Source organism: Sprattus sprattus (genome assembly GCF_963457725.1).
Source record: "Sprattus sprattus genome assembly, chromosome: 1".
NCBI classification, from domain to species: domain Eukaryota; kingdom Metazoa; phylum Chordata; class Actinopteri; order Clupeiformes; family Clupeidae; genus Sprattus; species Sprattus sprattus.
In genome coordinates this window covers 29590299-29611321 of record NC_137920.1, presented here as the reverse complement: position 1 = coordinate 29611321, position 21023 = coordinate 29590299, and the positions used below count along the sequence as shown (strand labels likewise).

The window sequence follows — 21023 nt, the reverse complement described above, 5'->3', positions numbered from 1 at the left end:
AGTTAAGGTGCCAGCAATCTTTGGGTAGTTGAAAATAGACAGAATCTCAGACAGAGGGGGGTGAAATGTCAGAATGCTTTTTGGGGGCTGGTTTCTTTTTTTCGGTTTACTTCTCTCTGTCTCTCGTCCAGTCTTCATGTTTCTCTTCTTTCAGTGTCTCTCTTTGCCCCTCCACTCTTCTCTCTCCGTCTCTGTGCGTCTCTCGTCTCATCTTTTGGTTGCCGTTTTTATCGGTGCAAACAGATGCTGTCAGATCTGTTGGTTCGATGCCAGCCTCTGGTCAGCTCCACACAAACTCACACACACAAACACACACACACACGCACACGCACACACACACACACACACACACACACACACACACACACACACACACACACACACACACACACACACACACAGTGGCCTAGTGATGTGGAAACAGACAGCTCAGCAGCTTGGCACTCTGGAACCATGGGAACAATGCAGTAGTGGACTTCAGACAAACGTCAGCTTTGGCTCCTATTCTGAGGGAGCTTTTTGAGCTGGGTGGGTTCATTGGTGGCGAGATGTTAGGTGTGTGTTTGTGTGAATGTATGTGTGTGAGTGTGTGTGTGTTGTTGTATATGTGTGTGATGGGGGGCTATGATGATGTGTTGCATGAGAGACCATAATGATGTTTTTTTGTTTGCTTTTGCATCTGCAGCCCACTTTTGGTGCGTGTTTGTATGTGTGTGTTTGTTCGTGTGTGTGTGTTTGTGTTTGTATGTGTGTTTTTTTTCTCAAAGCCCACTGAGCAGTTATACAATGTTATGCCTTACTGGCGGCCATCTGGCACAGACCCATTACCCTCCCTAAAGTGATTCCTGGCCACTGTGTGCATGTGTGTTTGTGTGTGTTTGTGTGTGGGTGTGTGTGTGTCTCTTTCTGTGTGTGTGTGTGTGTCTCTTTCTGTGTGTGTGTGTGTTTTGTTTCATTTGGTTAGGTTTATTTTTTTGCCCTTTTCTATTCATTTGATGTTCCTGCAGCAACGGGCACATATATTTTTTTTCACTCTTTTTTTCACCATTCCGCAGTCTTTTGGAAATTGGTTTAGTGGAATGGCAAGCCAGCCTCGCACCTTAGTACAGATGGCGCCCTGTCAAACACCCAGAGTTTCGCGTGGAGGTTCAAGAACTGCAAGGCAGTCTGTGTACGCTATCCTAGGCTATTCTTAATTGCAAACAATTGCTTTTTGTTTGTTTGGTTCACATATACAGACTAGGGGAGAGGAGTGGTTGGGGTTTAGGGGGGTGGTACTGGTGAGGTGGGATCATGAAATCCCAAAACTGAGAAATTAGCTGTAAAACATATAGGGGGATGTTTTTGTGATGGTTTCAATCGTATAGTGTACAATGAAACCTGCATGGCTCCATGTTCCTTCTGGGAAACTGAAATATCATTGCTTCCACTTAAGCTTAGCAGCAGTAGATGTTCTCAAGTCATATTATCATCCGTCACTGTGACTCCAGGGTACCAGCTGTAGCTATGATGTGAAGCATGAAACATATAACAAGCGATACAGAATTGTGTTCTTTCCATAGGTTTTATATTTGTGTCTATGACCCTGTGGTTCATCAAGCAGAGTTAGGTGCTAATTCAAGGGCTTACATTTATATCTCTAGGAGTATATTTGGTACTGTTGATTGGGTAAACAGGGGTGTTTACAACAGCAGCTCCTGCACAGTTAGGCACTTACAGTCCCAACAGGGTCGAAGTCCTGTATGTCCTCCCACTCAAAAAACGAAATGTTATTTGTACTGTAAGTTACTTTTTATTAAAATATCTGCTGTATGAATAACTGTGTTTTTTAACCACCACCAAAAGTAGACATTCTGAGTCACACTCATTGTACTCCAGGATATGTACATGGGTGGAAATGGGATGAGTTGTTGTTGTTTATGCCATTACGGAGCCTCTGCGTAAACGAGTTATTATGACAGAACAGTGACGCTGGATTCACATTAAACTGGTGCCTTTCCATCCGCTGGCTCTAACAGGAAATAATTCATGGCTTGACTCAGCATTTCACAACTGAGCAAACATTTAGCAAAAAAGGAGTCACCGAGCAGAATAAACACTGCCAGACAAATACGCTGTGACCACTCTCTAAGCCTTTGCAAGCAGCCTCGTGATCGGAAACCACTGATGCATTCCCCGAATAATGTCACATTGAAGTCTCTGGGCAAACACTGTCTCTTTTTTTTTCTCTCTTTCTGTTTATTTTTATAATTTACTCGTTCCCGTTTGTCTTTTGCTTGTTGTTTCCCCGGTTTGCCTCAGTCCCCGATCGACTCAGTTCTCAAGCACTCAAACAGGTGCGCTTTTGGTGTGTGGGTGAATTTCTTTTTTTTTTAAAGTCAAACGAGAGTCTCAAAAGATGTTAGCAGTAGTCTACAAACATACTCTGAGAGCAACCCTCGTTCCCGCGTCAACCGCCAAAAAACAAGGAAGGATCTCATTTAATGCACCCGGAAAAGGGCGCCAAATAAAAATGTAATAATCGACATGCTAATTTGCAAGCACCCTCTCTTCAGTCCCCTAAGACCGCCATTAATATTTAATTCTCTTCATTACCGTCGAACGCTTGACAATTAAGTCAAGTCTGAGCAATGGAGGCAACCGCAATTACTTTAAACACACTGCTGCACGCAACTAGTATCCAGACACAGGGTTCTCTGCATGCCAAGGGAACCTATCCGTCTTCTGTATTCTAGGGAGCCTACTTAGGCAAAAGATAAGACGATAATGTAACCACATAGGACTCAAAAAGATTTATACTGCACTCGGTACGAGTGTAAGAGTGAAAAGGTACCCCGTCATGCCTAGGCCCACAGGGGTCTCTGGGTCCTTTTTAATATCCTGTTGAAAGGTAGTGTGGGGAGGCTCTATCTGCTGAGGCCCTCTCCCCAGTCATTGTACTTGGTAATCAGTACGGCCATCTCATCGGCATGACGAACGAGAGAGAGAGAGAGAAAGAGAGAGAGAGAGAGAGAGAGAGAGAGAGAGAGAGAGAGAGAGTGGAGCAGGACGGAGAAAGATGAATGCGTCATTTCCCCCCAGGAATCCATTACGTCTGTAGACGGTGTGAAGGGGTACAAACACTCTCACACACACACACACACACACACACACACACACACACACACACACACACATACGCTAACACACCGCTAGATGTACACACAACTCAAATCACTTTTCTTGCTGTTTGGTATTTGACTGTGTGTGGTGGTAGAGGTTGTGTGCTGGTGTGTGTATGTGTGTTTATATCAGTTTTGTGTGTCTACACATCAGTGTTTGTGTGTGTGCATATGGTTCAATCAGTTGATCTGTAGCACACACACACACTCACAAACACACACACACACACAAACACTCACAGGCCCTAGAGAGTGCTGGGACGCTCCTGTGATTGCACACCCTACCCCCCCCCTGGGCGACTGATTTGATGTTTTAACCAGAGTGATGGATAAATATGAGGGTCTTGAGGGATTATACCGACTAACAGCTCATTTCCCGCCTCTAAATTATTAACAGCCTGGTTTGGAGAGCATCCACTCCTCCACTCCCCCCCCCCCCCTCCCAGCGCTCCCCTCTACCCACCCCACCCCTCCACACACTCTTTCACACGCCAGATTTTATTTTCAAAGTAGTCATTGGGAAACGCATACATTATTCATTTACAGCTGGTCCCCGCGGTACCCTTGATTGGTGCATTTCCTGGACGCCTCACGGTGATTGGTTAACCTCCCTCCGCTCAGACTTTGTAAAATAAATAGCAGTAGAGGCTAAGCACCCCGGTGCTACTCGGGTGAGTTATGCTCATAAACACACTTAGTGGGAACGTGTTGGTGTCTATTAGTTGTGTAATTGCAAACAATGCACAACTTCTTCAGACAAGAGCATTTCTTGACACTGGAAATTGTATGGGCTGCAGCTAGTGGGCAGGCTGCCAACAGAATCAACTGGTGGGGGGGCAGAGAACAGATTCTAATAAGGCCGTATGGAGTAGTGTAGGTGGAAGGCCGTATGGAGTAGTGTAGGTGGAAGGCCCCTGCTGGTGCACTGTAGGGAGCTGCTGCCTTATGTTCAAGCAAACACACAACTAGAGTGAGAAAGCAGAGGTAACAGAGTGTGAAAGAGAGTGTGTGTGTGTGGGTGAGAGAGAGAGATGGAAAGAGAGATATGTCTATCCTGAAAGTGAAAACCTCCTCAAAATCTCCCAGACAACGAAAATTCTCCCCACAAAAAATCCTCTTTTCTTTCCAGTGAGAAAGCCAAAGCTGTTTGTATCGCTCGGCAGCGTGTGTTTTGCTCACAGGCACACTGTAAATATCACCAGCCATTAAAAGCCAATCAGTGGACAATCAGGATCAATCAGTGTTGTTTATGCCCCCCAGGATCTGTATGTGTCGCCACGGCTCGTTCTCAACCCGCTAAGCTAATGTGGCATTGCAGTGATGGCGGCATATGCTTCCCCCCTGTGCCCATGCCAGGAGAGGTGTACCTGCTGTCTGTCTTATGCCTCGTACAGAGTTAAGGCTTCTACCAAAGCCTTTGAGATTGAGGTCCGACACAGGTCGGAGTAAGAAAGCAGGAATAGTATTAATATCTCTGTGAAAATCCTTTCTCCTGAATGTCTAAAATGCAATAAATGGCAACACCGAACTAGATTCAGGCAGTTAGTCTGTGTAGGTGCGAGGAATTCTAACATCTAACATTTCTGTTGTGTGTTCTTGTCTTACAGATCGACGGATTATGGGACAACTTATGAGAAATTGAACGACAAAGTCGGAGTGAAGACTATCCTCAGTTACCTGTATGTGTGCCCTACCAACAAGAGAAAGGTGAGACTCTTTAGCAGATGCTAAAAAATGAGGAAAAAAGAAAGTCAGCTCTTGTCACTTTGAACTCTATTGTATAATGCGTTGTTGTTGTTGTTGTTGTACACCTTTCCTGTCATTATCCAAAGGTAGAGAGAGAGAGAGAGAGAAAAGAGAAAGGATGAGAGAGAAAAAAAACAATCCTCAGATGAATTGCAAAGGTTAGCAGGTGGGATGATTCTCCTGAGCGGGGTTGACGGCGAAATGAAATCCCCCCTCGCCCCGGCGTTTAAAGGTGTTTGTAATCTGCCGGAGCCCCGAGGTTAATGAGACAGGCCGGAAGACAGTAGCTCTGCGGCCTGGCAGGAAGCCCGACGTCAAGGCAGATAACGCGGCACGCCTCGCCGCCTCCCTCCTCAACAATACAGAGCTCTAAACCCCGGAGCCACTGCTTCACAATACTGGAGACCTGACAGAATACAAAAAAAGCCAACTCGCTTTGCTATCGCAAGGTTGTTCAAACCCTTTGTGACTTACAAAGTCTCTTTGGGGGGATGAAGGATCTTGCACAAAAGATGAGTAGCTTTTTTTCCTTCTTTTTTTTTCTTGTTTTGCCATGTCATCACTTCTTTCATCACTGATCTCTGGGATTTTAAACAAGTGTAACCTCACCGCACTGTGTGTGGGTGTCTGTGGTGGTGAAACTATAACGGAGGACCTAGTTGCGTTAATTTACGCTTATTTCGGAGGACAATTTGTAATTGTAGTTCATCATAGATTTACGTTTTAAATTTTACATTTTCAGTGTAGGTTATGAGTATTCAATGACTGGGACTTCTGAGACACTACTGGTTTGAAAGTTGTTTTATCTCTTCCAAGACTTTTATTCCCCTGTGAGTGACCGCCGCGGCCAGCCCACGATTAGGGATGTGGACTTTGGAGATGGTGGAAAACAGACTTGCAGGAGCAGTGGTTTACGTTTTAAATGCAAAAAGATTTATTTTCTTTCCCAATCAGGATTTTAGCAAAAGTAATAACAGCACAAAACAAAGTACTTCAAACAAAACAAAGATTCAATATCCAAAATGTAGTTCCACAGTATTACCTCTGTACACAGCTCCTCTCAGCAGGAAAGCTGTCCTTCTACCTTCACACCCCGAATGGCACTGAGCTAGCCTCTTAAGAAGGCCTATCTATTGCCACTAATTGGCCTCATAGGGCTGACCCATGAATATGGGGAAACCAAGCACATCTGGCTCACTCTTAACAATCCTTATTTAACACATGAAATGTCTATTAAAAAAACACATATATGGTTATGCTTTGAATCACCACTTAACCCAACAGTAAATAACCCTACAATGCACAGTCATTACGAACGTGAAATGTGAACATGACAAACACCCCTGTGACCTAATGCCCCGCTCCCTCCACTGGTGACACAATGTAAAAGTGACATTCCACCGCGAGCGCGCTTTCGCGATGGGACCAGTAAGTGCGTGAGCGTGAGAACAAGGAAGTGTGAGTACGTGTTTACCAGTTTATGAATTCTATTGCAATGCACATGATAGATGAATGAGATGGTGGGTAAACAGTATGGATATCAGTGTAATTGAGCAACAGCAGGTGTATGCAAATATCATGTATGAATGTTGTATATCGCGACAGACCAAACAAATCACCAAACTTACGGTAAACACCCGACATCATTACAAACTTACACAGTGGAACAAACAAACACAACAAACCCACCAAACACCCCCCAACACTCTCAACAATGTTCAGGGTTCACATATTATGTGATGATACTATGTAATGGTGGCTGCGTGCGTGCGTGTGTGTCAATGAATGAAGTCACCGTCTCTTACTCCCGCCTGTCGCGGTAAAGCACATTAACCCGTACGGAATGTTTGAAACAGTGAGAAGGGAAATGTTCAGCTTCTCACATTTCCTTCCCCCTCTGATGTCTCAACACCAGGGTGGCGAGACAGAAAGTCAGCAACAACGTTCTGCTTTCCAGCCCGATACTGGACCTGGAACCGGTAGGGCTGCAGGGCCAGGAACCATCTGGTAATCCGGGCATTAGAGTCCTTCATGCGGCCGAGCCACTGAAGCGCTCGGTGATCCGTCTCCAGCTTGAAGTCTCTGCCAAGCAGATAATATCTTAAAGTGTCCAAAGCCCACTTTATGGCTAAACACTCAAGTTCCACAGCTGCATATCTTGTCTCTCTGGGGAACAATTTGCGGCTAATGAAAGCCACAGGTCTCTGGTCAGACCCTTCCCCTTGGAGCAGCACAGCGCCAAGACCAATGCCGGACGCATCAGTCTGCACTGTGAAGGGTTGGTCAAAGTCTGGGCTCTGCAACACTGGCTCTTGACACAGGGCCCCCTTCAGGTCATTGAAGGCCCGCTCCTGTTCTGCACCCCACTGCACTCGACTAGACCCAGACTTCCGGGTCAGGTCTGAAAGAGGTGCAGCCCGAGTAGAGAAGTCTGCCACGAACCTCCGGTACCAGCCTACCAGACCCAGGAAAGACCGCACGTCCTTTTGGGTTTGTGGCTGGGGACAATCCCGGATGGCTTGCACTTTATCTTTCTGGGGCTTGATCAGGCCCCTGCCCAGCACATATCCAAGGTACCGGACCTCGGGTTTGACGAAGTTGCATTTCTTGGGATGCACTGTGAGTCCTGCCTTCTTGATGCGGCGTAGAACATCAGCCAGATGACGCACGTGATCCTCCCAGGTGGTGCTATAGATCACTATATCATCCAGGTATGCTCCGGCATAGGACTCCGTGCCCTCAAGTACATGGTCCATTAGCCTTTGGAAGGTCGCAGGTGCCCCCTGTAGGCCAAAGGGCATAACGAGGAAATGGAACAACCCTTGAGGGGTTCTGAAGGCAGTATAGGGCCGATCCTGCCTAGCAAGCGGCACCTGCCAATAACCCTTGCATAGGTCAAGGGTGGTGATGTAGCGTGCCTTACCCAGCCGTTCAATCAGGTCTTCCAGCCTGGGCATAGGGTAAGCATCAAAGTGTGATTGTGCATTAACTTTTCTAAAGTCTATGCAAAATCTAATTTTCCCATCTTTTTTAGGGACCAGCACAACGGGATTACTCCACTCACTGTGGGATCTTTCGATGACCCCCAGGGACAGCATCTCCTCCACCTCCTCCTTAAGTAGAGGCAGAAGACGCTCTGGGATCCTGTACATACGCTGACGTACCGGTGTGCTATCCTTTAGCGGAATGGAGTGTTCCACTAGGGTGGTGACTCCAGGTGTCTCCCGACACAGACCCGGAGGAATGATGGCCTCCAGCTCTCTCTGCTGCTGTGGAGTAAGGTGTGCTAGGTCCAGGGGTGCAAGTGGTTGAGCAGTTGGAAAAAACTGCTCTGGAGTATCCTCTTCTTCTCCAACGGCTTGCACCATGAGCTGTAGACTGCTCTCGGGAACTCTCTCCCTCCACTCTTTAAGCAGGTTGACGTGGAAGACCCGCTTTGGTTTCTTCCGCCCAGGCATGTTGATCTCATATGTGGCAGGCCCCACCTTCCGGGTAATGGTGTAGGGCCCCTGCCACTGAGCTAGCAGCTTGTTCTCAGATGTGGGGAGAAGCAGGAGAACTTTCTGCCCCGGCTGAAGAATTCTTTGTCTGGCCTTTCTGTCGTACCAGACCTTCTGGCGGAGTTGCACTTTCTCCAGGTTGTCCCGGACCAGCTCCGTCATCTCCTCCATCTTTTCCCGCATTTGCAGGACATGGGCAAGAATGCTGTGGGTCTCCGGTGCCTTTGGTCCCTCCCAGGCTTCTTTTAGCAGATCCAGGGGGCCTCGCACTGGTCTCCCATACAGCAGTTCGAATGGGGAGAAACCTGTAGATGCCTGGGGCACCTCCCGGTATGCGAACAGCAGGTATGGTAGCCAGCGGTCCCAATCTTTGCCATTGGCTGACACGTACTTCCGTAGCATGCTCTTTATGGTTTGGTTGTAACGTTCAACCAAGCCGTCAGTTTGGGGGTGATAGGGTGTGGTCCGTATCCCCTTAATCCCAAGTAAGCTATACACCTGCTTTAGCTTCTTGGATAAAAATGCTGTGCCCTGATCTGTGATTATCTCTTGGGGTATCCCTACCCTAGAGAACAGCTGGAGGATGGCTTGCGCTATGGTGGTGGCAGTTACTTTACGGAGTGGAAACGCCTCAGGGTAGCGTGTCGCATAATCGCACACCACTAAAATGTACCGGTGCCCTCTTGGTGTTCTCTCAAGAGGCCCAACAATGTCCATCCCTATCCTGGTAAAAGGAACCTCAATTATGGGAAGTGGCTGGAGTGGAAATGGGCTAGTCTTGTGTTTGCTCGTGATCTGACATATACTGCATGACTTACAATAGCCCTGAATGTCTTTGTACATGCCCGGCCAATAAAATCTAGCCGCAATTCTCTCAAACGTCTTGGTCGTGCTGAGATGACCTGACCAGGGGATGCTATGACCCAGTGACAGGGCTCTCTCTCTCAGGACTGTGGGAACCACTAGCTGCTCTGCTAATTCTCCCTCTGGCTGGTGATACAACACCCCTCCATGCATCACAAAACTTTCTCCATTGAGTGACGCCTTCACACCTGTAGCCACACCATCTTTACTACTGACTTTACTACAGGCCTCTGTCAAAGAAGCATCTTGGCTCTGTAGCTGCTTTATATCCAGGGTCATGTCTTCCCACACTTTACTCTCTAGCGGAGTGCTATCTACATCTTTCTGCCTCCTAAGGGTTCCCACTAACTTCTCTCTTCTTTTCTGCATTATGGTTTTCTTAGCTTTTAGCTTTTTAGCTATCTCAAAGCTATCAAAAAATGGCATCTCTCTGAGCTCACTAAGCTCCTGGGGTTCTTCTGCTTGGACTTTTGCTTGTGACCTAGTCATGACCACATTTACCGGCTTATGGGCCTGCACCAGCTCAGGCAAGATCAATATGTCCTGTCCAAGGACTACTGGATGGCTGAGACCCTCAACTACCCCTACAGTAAGGCGATAAGTCTGGCTCTGCACCTCTACATACACCTTGGCTACAGGATACACATGCTCATCACCATTTACACAAATAACTGTCAGGCTCTTGCCAGGGATATATGACTTTTGGTCCACTAAATGGGGCTGGACTAGTGTTTGGGAACTACCTGTATCAATGAGGGCACTCGTTCCTTTTCCACTCACTAGCACTGGGACAGTCTGCAACCTACCCATAACCCCCTGTTTCTGCTCCTCTGACCCGGGGAGACAACAGTGTCCTTGGGCTTTAGGCTGCCAAGCTGGGCAATCTGGTCGCACATGACCTTCTTTGTGACAGTAGTGACACACCACACGACTGGCAGGGCGTTCTCTCTGAAAACTAGACGGTCTATAGGGTCTATAGGGGCTTTTCTCATTCCCTCTACTTTGCTCTCTAGGTCTAGGACCACCACCAAACCCATCTGGCTTACCAGGGGCCGTGGCTCTGTGTCCAGTTTCAGCACGGAAGGTCTTCGGGCCTCGGCGGGCTGCAAGGAAGTTCTCCACCAGTACTGCGGCCTGCTGGCCAGTCTGGGGCTTGTGCTCTTTCACCCACACCCTGACTTCAGGTGACAAGGTGCGGTAAAATTGCTCCAGGATGAGGTCTTCAGCTACCTCTTCGACCGACTTCTGCTCAGGTCTAATCCACTTACGGAACGTGTCTTTCAGCCGCTGGTAGAGTTCTTTAGGAGACTCTCCCGGCCTGACATCTGGCTCACGAAATCTGTTCCTGTAGACTTCTTCATTTATTTCATATTTTTCTAGGATCGCCTCCTTCACTCTGGCATAATCCATACTGTGGTTTATATCCATTGCGACATAAGCACTGCGGGCTTTGCCACTGAGGTGCGGCACGATATACACCGCCCAATCTTCACTGGGCCAGCGATAGGCCCTAGCAAGTCGCTCAAAGGTGGTGAGGTATTGCTCAATATCCTCACCTTCCACATACCTAGGAACAGCTTTTCGTGACCATGCCACTGGAGCGGCGCCATCTCTGTCCAGGTTTGCATTACCTGGCAGTTGGGGCTGATGCTGCAGTGGTGGCTGCTGATCTGGCTGTGGCTGCTGCGGCGGCAGTGGCGGTAGATCTGGCTGTGGCTGCGGTGGTGACGGTAGATTTTGCTGAGGCGACAGAGATGGTGAGCGTAGTGGCTGATTTTGCTCAACGTCGTCACGGAGCTGGTTCAGTTGGATCTGCACCCCTCGCCATCTCTGCTCCTGCTTACTAGCCTCCCGTTCCTGGGACTTCAAAGTCTTCTCTAGCAGGGTGTACAACCCAGCTATATCACCTGGCTGCTCATGTCGCCTCTGCTGTGCCGTCTCCGCTGGTCCACCGTCTGCCCCTTGTAGCACTTCCTCAGTCCCACTGCCCTCTGGTGGGTCACTCCGGTCCAGCCTACGCTCCATCCTGCTCCACGTGCCACGAGCCTGCGCTCGACCTCGCCCACGCCTCGCACCTCTTTTGCCACCTCTTTTCTCCAGTTTCCTCTAGGGCGCCACAGAATCCCACTTCTGACACCAAATGTGAGTGACCGCCGCGGCCAGCCCACGATTAGGGATGTGGACTTTGGAGATGGTGGAAAACAGACTTGCAGGAGCAGTGGTTTACGTTTTAAATGCAAAAAGATTTATTTTCTTTCCCAATCAGGATTTTAGCAAAAGTAATAACAGCACAAAACAAAGTACTTCAAACAAAACAAAGATTCAATATCCAAAATGTAGTTCCACAGTATTACCTCTGTACACAGCTCCTCTCAGCAGGAAAGCTGTCCTTCTACCTTCACACCCCGAATGGCACTGAGCTAGCCTCTTAAGAAGGCCTATCTATTGCCACTAATTGGCCTCATAGGGCTGACCCATGAATATGGGGAAACCAAGCACATCTGGCTCACTCTTAACAATCCTTATTTAACACATGAAATGTCTATTAAATAACACATATATGGTTATGCTTTGAATCACCACTTAACCCAACAGTAAATAACCCTACAATGCACAGTCATTACGAACGTGAAATGTGAACATGACAAACACCCCTGTGACCTAATGCCCCGCTCCCTCCACTGGTGACACAATGTAAAAGTGACATTCCACCGCGAGCGCGCTTTCGCGATGGGACCAGTAAGTGCGTGAGCGTGAGAACAAGGAAGTGTGAGTACGTGTTTACCAGTTTATGAATTCTATTGCAATGCACATGATAGATGAATGAGATGGTGGGTAAACAGTATGGATATCAGTGTAATTGAGCAACAGCAGGTGTATGCAAATATCATGTATGAATGTTGTATATCGCGACAGACCAAACAAATCACCAAACTTACGGTAAACACCCGACATCATTACAAACTTACACAGTGGAACAAACAAACACAACAAACCCACCAAACACCCCCCAACACTCTCAACAATGTTCAGGGTTCACATATTATGTGATGATACTATGTAATGGTGGCTGCGTGCGTGCGTGTGTGTCAATGAATGAAGTCACCGTCTCTTACTCCCGCCTGTCGCGGTAAAGCACATTAACCCGTACGGAATGTTTGAAACAGTGAGAAGGGAAATGTTCAGCTTCTCACATCCCCCTTTGCAAAGGTAAGGTAAGGTTCAGAAGTACCTTTCCCCAACCAGGGTAGTAAAATGGAGCTCATTTAAAAGCACTCTCTCTGTGACCGCTCTCCACTTGTAAATCACTCTGCCTTTAGCCCCGAAGAAGGATTTGTTGAGAACTCTTTTCTACAAATGGCACTGAGCTCTTCATTATAATCCGTCAATGCCCCCCCCCTTCCCTTTGTCGTGTTTGTCAGGGGCCAGCTCAGAGTCTCAAGGTTGTGCCACGGCATCACTTCGCCAGTGGACCTCCCGACATTTGACCTTTGTAGCCTATAACACTGTCTCATTAGCGCAATTCGCTCTTGTAACAGATGGATGAGTCGTGTGTTGCGTCGAGCCAGCTGAGCTTGTTTTTTTTTTGCTGCTGTTGTTGTTTCTTTTTTGGCCTTGGCTTCCTCTCAGCGCCCAGTTGCGGTGCATCTCTCGTGTGTTCACCCTACACTCAGCACGCTGGTGAATCATCCTCAAGGCATGTCATTGGCCGGAGGTAAAGACTGGCACACTCACAAACAAAAATGTACTTAATCAATGCTTCAGGATATATATACAGTATGTATATATACTGTATATTTATTTATTTATTTATCTGTGGGGGTGTGTGGGCGTTATTGTATCTTAAAGCATAAACATCAGGAGATGGATGAAGATAGATGGGTTTGTATTTGCAGAGGCACCTCTTTGACCAGGGGGAAGGGGCTGGGGCTAACCTTTAGCTCAACAGCATCCTCAGGTTTGAATGATAGTTGTGACATTTCTCTCCTGGCATTCCTAACGAGAGGCCTGATGAGAATCCCAATATTGCAAACCCCCCGACCCCCCCCCCCCCCCCCCCCCCCCCCCACCACCACCACTCACCGCTCCCCGGCCCAGGCGGCGGAAAGCACGCTAGCATGTGAATGCAGGACTTCTTTGCACCGAGAAACATCAGCGGGAGAAGGGGAGGTATTTATATCCCATCTGCAGTGTTCTGCTACTGATAGGGAGCAATTGATCCAGTCTGACATGATTAATTTGCTAGGGGAGCCATCCCGCTCCTATTGTTTATGCCACGCTTGATAGCTTCACCAGGGGGAAGGGAGGAAGCAGTGGCTCTCACAGACACAATCCCCCCCTCCTCCTGTCGACTGAATACAGATTATTGCCCCTTTACCTATCCCACCCCCCTGTGCCCCTGATGCTGATAAGGCCCAGAAGTTATCCCTCATTCCCTCCACCTCCACACACACCGACCGCTCTACACTCTCACTCGACGCGCTTGGCCCCCCTCTCTCTGCCACCCCCCCTATTGATTTCTCCCTGAGCATCCACTCACTGCTTTTTTTGTTCGGAGAGGACACATTTGTTCACGAGTGTCACACACATACAGGAAAACTTAACTCGATTTGCATTTCTTGAAGGAGATATCAGTTTTTGCAAAATGAAAAATAAGGAAATATAAAGTAAATTAATTGAATTTGATTTAACTAATTTCAATGCTTTCAGAGAGAAAGACAAAGTAGAGGGCAAACAGGAAGAGCACAGTGTTAAGACTGATAGATTGAAAGATAGAGAGATGGAGAGAGGGGTAAACAGAGGGACAGTATGGCGTGTGTGATTGGAAAGGGGATGAGGACGTAGATAGATAGATAGATAGATAGATAGATAGATAGATAGATAGATAGATAGATAGAGAAATAGATAGATAGATAGATAGATAGATAGATAGATAGATAGATAGAGAGTAAAATAATGAGAGAGGTTATATGGTTTAGATACAAAGACTTTAATGAGATGGTAAGTTGATGTTATAGAACTTACCTTTTTCTATTACATGTTTTTCTTGGAATGCATATCTATTAACTTTGCTTAGCTTTGCCTTGCTTTGCTCTATAAGGGGGTAGAGAAGAGAAGGGAGATTTGATAATAGGCGACGGCGTCATTGACAACGTCAGTTGGCCATGATATACATTATCACACACAAAAGACTGAATGGACGGGTGAGATTAAAGATAGATAGATACATACATTGATAGATAAATTGATTGATAGGTCGATCGATAGACAGACAGATAGATAGATATCAGGGCTCCTATCAAGATTGCATTTACTATTTGCTTTAGAATCAGAATCAGGTTTTATTGGCCAAGTAAGTTTGCAAGTAAGTTTGACAAGGATTTTGACTTGGTAATGTGGCTCTCAGTGTGCTTACATAAAATATTCATTAAAACACAATTCAAAACAAACAGTGCAACAGTGCTTCTTAGTGTTAAATCAAAACATAATAACATCTTAATGTGGTCCCTGAAAATTATTGGTGAGTGCATTCGGACATTTGAGCTATGTCTGAGGGGGAGAGAAACAGCGTGTGATAATAACTGAGAGAACTGCCGAAGGGCTCAGGATGTGGTGTTCCATTTGTATCATAAACAAACACTGTGTCCCTGATAACAGGGGTTTGCTCTTCAACACAAATGTAATTTTCTAGGCGTCAAGTCGGGAACAAATGTTTTCGAGCCAGACCAGGCCGATCTTAGGTGAGCCTATACTTCACAGCCCGCCCCGCTTTGAATCATTCACGGTAGCGTTTGCTGAAAATTGGCTTGTGGCTCCCAGTGGCCCCTCAATTTTCAGAGCGAAGCAGCTCGAGCGTGACTCTTAAAATATGTCATGTACCGGGGATCGTTACCGGGCAACAATCGAATCAGAACGCAAAAAGAGATTTCAAAGTTGTGTACTTTGACAGAACTCAATTCTGCAGCAGGCAATGATGACCCACACTGCAATAAAAAACTAAAACTGGCTCCTACAGCAGATGTTGAGAACCTACATTGTGAGTTTCTCAATGGAAATTGATGAGATATTAACTCACTTCCCACAAATGTGGTAATTATTTGCCAGAAGTAATTCCGGGGGAGGTAATTATTTTTTAAATCAAATGTAATAAATCACTAATATAGTGAAATTCGACCATTTTAAGATTTATTGGGTGCTGGGTGTACTAAGCTATGTCCAGGTTATAGTTAAAGACCACACTGCAAGGCATGAATTCTTAAAGTGCATGTGTGCATGTGTGTGTGTGTGTGTGTGTGTGTGTGTGTGTGTGTGTGTGTGTGGGTGTTTTTTCTCACTACTTTCATGCATCTGTGTTTTATGTACATGATACAAAGGGCTCCGGCCTGCAAACACATGGTAACTGTATGACAGGGTCAAATAATGTTCCGGGACTGGTAATCTAAGAGAACTGAAGCAGTGCTGGTGCGGCTGAACTCCCTCATGCTGGTGGTAGTCTCTCCAAGCTTGCTGAAGCCAAAAACACCCCAGTCCCAATAGTAATAAATTCCCTAATGCCAGTTGGCTGAGGAAATTCAGTCTGATTACTAGACACACAATGAATTCAGACTTTCAAGCTGCAGAATATAAACTGCAGACTGGTTTCATGTCATGATGTACTATGTTTGTCATGTATTGCCAGTTTTATATTAACATTTGAGAACTGATAATAACAATAGGCGACCACAACACTTGGCCCCTACACGTAACTATCAACTGGACATAAAACTCAGTCAATCTAAGAAAAATGTTGAGGAAATTTCGAATGAGATGGCAAAGATTTGATGATTGATGAGTGATGATTTCTGACTAACATACTCTTATAGCTGATATGACAGGTACAATTTCACTTTATTAGTGATTCATTACATTTGATCTAATAAAGACATTTTACCTTCTCTCAAACATAATAATTATTATGTTTGTGTGGAAATTTGTTATTACGGTTATGTAATTATTATGTTTAAAAGTACCAATTTGTATCTTTTCTGTGGTTTATTACGTCTATGGGAAGTTATTATGTTTAAAAGTACCAATTTGAATTTTTTTCTATGGTTCATTACGTTTATGGGACTATTATGTTTAAAAAAATACCAATTTTTATTTTTTTATTTTTGTTACGTCTATGGGAAGTTATTATGTTTGTGGGTGTGAAAGAAAACAGTCTCTCCGGCAAAGACCTTGGACACAGAGAAAAGGAAAAGGGAAACAACCTCATTGCCTTAATGTCATTGCAAAGCAGTAACATCCATTGACACCTTGTGTGAAAGACCTCTGACTCCACTCAGCGTTACAGCGAGAGAGACGGCTGTCTCTGTGCACACAAGCGTCTCACACACGCCTTTCCCACGACACTGCTACTGGGCACCACAGACGGAAGGTCAAAGGTAATTTTCCTTCTGTAATGGACGCTGTTGCTGAATGCGAGGTAATGGAAAATGATTAGACATTTAAATGCACCTATGACAAGGTTTCCCCCACAAGTCAGCGCGCTCGTAGAGAGACCTCAGCTGTCCACTTTGTGTTGGTAAGAAATTGCAAAACTAGAGAACCTTGGCCAAACAAACAAGCAAATGAAACAGAACAGTGAGAAAAAAAGGAAGGTAAAAAAAGAGAGGAAAAAGAGAGGGAGGGAAGAGGGGGGGAGAAAAAAAGCTTGGTGAAGAATCCAGAGTCTGTTTATTGGCTCCTAATGAAAAACAATTTATCTAAATCACCACCAGGGAGGATTTGCAGTTAAAGCTGGAGAGAAGGGGTGGTATTTCTGTCAGTGACAAATGCGCTGCTGTTTTTCCAATTCAAATCCGGTTGAGGGGAGAAAAACTGGCGCTCGGTGCACGTGCGGTCCCCGCCGACCGACGTCGTCTGCAAGCGAGTGAACGAGCACCCTCCTCGCTCAACGCCCTCTCTTCCAGAGGATGGGTTGCTGTCGTTTAATTATTATTAAAGCCAGGTGTCACTTCAAGCCTGCTTCAGATTAAATCGCTGGGAGGGAGGAGACATATTCTCTTTCTGCAGAGGCAGGGTAGAGTGCATATGCCCAGTTAGCAGGAGAAGGTGACAGTGTTGGTGGGGTGGTTTGGGGGGGCAGCCATTTTATATTGATCACTCTCGTAAAAAGAAGATGCTGAAGGTACAAATTGAATGAGTAAAGAACAAAAAAAAAGAGATGCATGTATTGTGAAAGTAATGAGCCTTAATGAAAATGTCGACTGCTGTGTTTACGAGAGATGAATTACAACACCGTAGAACATATACGTATAAATCAGGCAGTAGACATGAGAATGAATTCTCTCTCAGTATCCTGTTTAAAGCTGCCAAATAAACACTGACTGCTGTATGGATGCAATTTATTCTCTCTCTCTATCTTGTTCTTTCTCTCTGTCTCTCTCTCTCCATTTCCATCCACTGTTTTCTATTCTGAGTCATGCCAGCTTATAAATGCAGCTGTTTCCAATAACACACTCTTCATACATATTTGTGGATGTAATCTGTCAGGATCAGATTTTTTAATGACGCGCTTTAAATGCAAAGGCTCATCGTCCGCCCTAGTGAGGATGCGATTAGTTGCCATTACACGTTTGGAAATCCTTGTGAGACAATGCCACCTCTATTCAGGGATAGGCACTCACAGCCAAGTAGAGAACCCGTCCATTACCCCCCCCCCCCCCCCCCCTCCCCCCGACCCACACTCCACCCCAACGCGTTCGATGGCTGAGCCGAGGATACGCACTTAACCTTTAAATATCACCGCCATCCACACAGCGTGCTTCCTGTCAAATGGAGGATTAGGAGAGCAAGGCTGTTGTAGAACTGAACCCACCGGTGTTTGGCACCATTATTCGTGGGGTGGGGTGGGGGGGTTTGGCTGTTGGTAGTGCTCTCTGCTCTATAAGCTTGGTTACCAGTTCCTCTGTTCTGTGCTTGTGAAACCCCCGTGGTTAGCTTGGAAATCTCCAAGTGTTGTGGAAGGCAGAGCCGTGGCTCATCTCATTAAAAAAGAGAGTGTACTCTGAGAAGGTGATGTTGCAGGGCAGAAAACAATGCTCTGCGTGAACTCTGTGCAAGGCCCCCAAAACCATGGAAACAATAGCAGAGTTGGTGTGTTTGAAGGCTAATGGTTGGAAAATTTGCCAAATCAGATTTTTTTTGTCCATCTCTTCTAAGCAGAAGCCTTTTTTTTTTTGCTTTCTCAGGCACTTTACTAACCCCATACACTGTCTCTCTCCCTCCCTCTCTCGCCCTTTCTCTCTCTCTATCTCGCTCTCTGTCACCGTGGGTTTCTAGATAATGGTGTTGACTGACCCGGAGTTTGAAAGCAGCGTGCTCATCAGCTCGGATGAAGGGGCCAGCTACCAGAAGTACCGCCTGAGCTTCTTCGTCCTCAGCCTGCTCTTCCATCCGGCCCAGGAGGACTGGGCCCTGGCCTACAGCCACGACCAGAAGGTGAGGCCCTGCAGAGCACACAGATTAGCTTCCTTTCAATTAAGACCTCTTACTCACTCACTCACTCACTGCCTCACTCACGGACTCACTCTGGCCCCCCTCAGAGGTCTTCTGCTGGCACAGAATGTAAGGGCCCGGCCATTACCAGAGCGCCTCTCAGTCTAGTCTGTTCACAGAGCCCCCCCATGGACGTTATTATTGACAGTGATGATGTGTGTGGTGTGGGGTTTTCCTATAAACTTTTTGCTAAAAACTTTTACAATACATTGCACAAGAATGCGGCAACGTACGATATAACTCATTGGGCCACGTTATATTACGTTATATACGTATACATTTGATCGATAATAAAATGCCAGGTTTTCAAAATGTAATCGGTTTTGTTACTAACAGAGGATAACCAGTTTGATGGTGGAAAACGTTTTTTTTTTTATCAATGCCCAAATTATTGATATACTAATGTTGTAGAGCAATGACCTGGATGATTTTTTCATTTTTTGGTAAAGCCATGTATGGCGAAAATTGAAAAGTGGAGAAGTGCGTGATCTCTGGTATTATACATCATCAATATATTCATTTATCCCTCGTTTTATCTAGCATATTATTCATAATTTAGCATGGCAGCTGATGCCTCTAATTCGCAGCAACTTCATCCGTAGGTGCGCCTTTCATTGAAAAGTTTACCCGGAAAATGCATGCAACCGTTTTTAAGCGTGTCTCGATCGTATAAAGATAATTTTGGAAGTTGACATTAAGTGAGTCTTTTATTTTCTGTACTTTTTGTTTGATAACTCTGATGAAAAACCTCTGTACACAAATTGTGAAATTGTGCATACACACATACAACTACACACACACACACACACACACACACACACACATACAGTATTACAGTAAGCTGTGCACAAATATTGATGCATTAGACCCCTCATGTGTCAATGTTCTATTGAACATCACTCGTCAATCCTCCGCTGAATGCAGACTGAATAAATACACACATCTAAAAGAAAAGCTTGTTACAGGGGACTTTTTGAGTTTATTTTTCTTCTCAGCTAGAAAACGAAACGTTTACACAAGCTAATCACAGACAGCACCAATTTTTGTAGGTCACATCAAAGACAGAAAGTTCCTTGCACTAAGAACTGAGTCACTTTTTAAACAGTGTTGCTTAAGATAACATAAGCCAACAAGAAAGGCAGTCAAGCCCTCGCTGCGTATCTGTTCCTTAAGAAAATCTGCACGCTTGAAGTCCTTGTCTTTCCATATCAGGCCGGCGGAGTCCTGTCATAGCGTTGCATCATGCACTCGTGGCCTCAGCCAGTCGGCTTTGTGGTGTGAGTGACAACTTCAGTCGACCTAAGCACCACTGCATGCCCCCCCTCCATGTGACCTTTCCCCTCGTGGCTTGAGACATCCAGGAGCTCCGGTGGTGGCGGGAGCTTCTGCACCCTGGTCACATCCCACCTGGCAGTGAGAACAGACAGCGCTGACCCCCCACCTGCCACTGAGATGGATGGGGAGATGACTGGCAGGACGGACCAGTGGTGTGTGTGTGTGTGTGTTTCTTTGTATGTGTGTGTGTGTGTGTGTGTTAGTGTGTGTTTCTGTGTATGTGTGTGTGTGTGTGTGAGGGTGTTTTTGTGTGTGTGTGTCTATGGGTGTGTGTGTGTGTGTGTGATTCTGTGTGTGTGTGTGTGTGTATGTGTGTGAGTGTGTGTTTATGTGTGTGTGTATGAATCTCACACACACACACACACACACACACACACACACACACACACACACACACACACACACATACATACACACACACACACACACACCCATAGACTGAGCTGATACTGTCATGTGGAAGTGTGTGTGTGTGTGTGTGTGTGTGTGTGTCTATGTGAGCCACTGGCAAGGATCCTGTTGGGAGTTGCCCCTGACGGACCAGCCGACAATCCATTAGAGGACCTAAGACTGTGCTCAAGCGAAGATGCAGGGCTGGCGGCTCTGCAGATACTGCCCTGGAGTATTTTACCGTTGGGTTCAAATCCTGCTGGAAATGGGTCCTTCCGTGTCAAGAGCACAAGCTCTCTATTTGATACTCTTTTTATTATTCTACTATTCTACTCTGCTATTTCAGAATTACAGTCATTATATACTGTAGGCTTATTGTTGCGAAATAGAGTCAACTGTGAGATTCAGTTGAAGGCAATCTATATATATAAAGGAATGAGATGACTGGGAAAGACATAAAAGTTATAGAAACTGGTGGAACCGAAAT

The 21023-nt window shown here is 46.0% G+C and overlaps 1 protein-coding gene across 1 annotated transcript in view; it reads left to right on the top strand.

The window, feature by feature from the left end:
- The window catches only part of sorcs3a (sortilin related VPS10 domain containing receptor 3a), a gene marked incomplete at both ends in the record, with an annotated part of 175419 nt that overhangs the window by 86409 nt on the left and 67987 nt on the right, over window positions 1-21023 (top strand). Inside the window, 2 exons of the mRNA XM_080852455.1 lie at window positions 4769-4868; window positions 18596-18754. Of these exons, the coding sequence (XP_080708581.1) occupies window positions 4769-4868; window positions 18596-18754 (259 nt within the window). The remainder of the gene's footprint in view (window positions 1-4768; window positions 4869-18595; window positions 18755-21023) is intronic.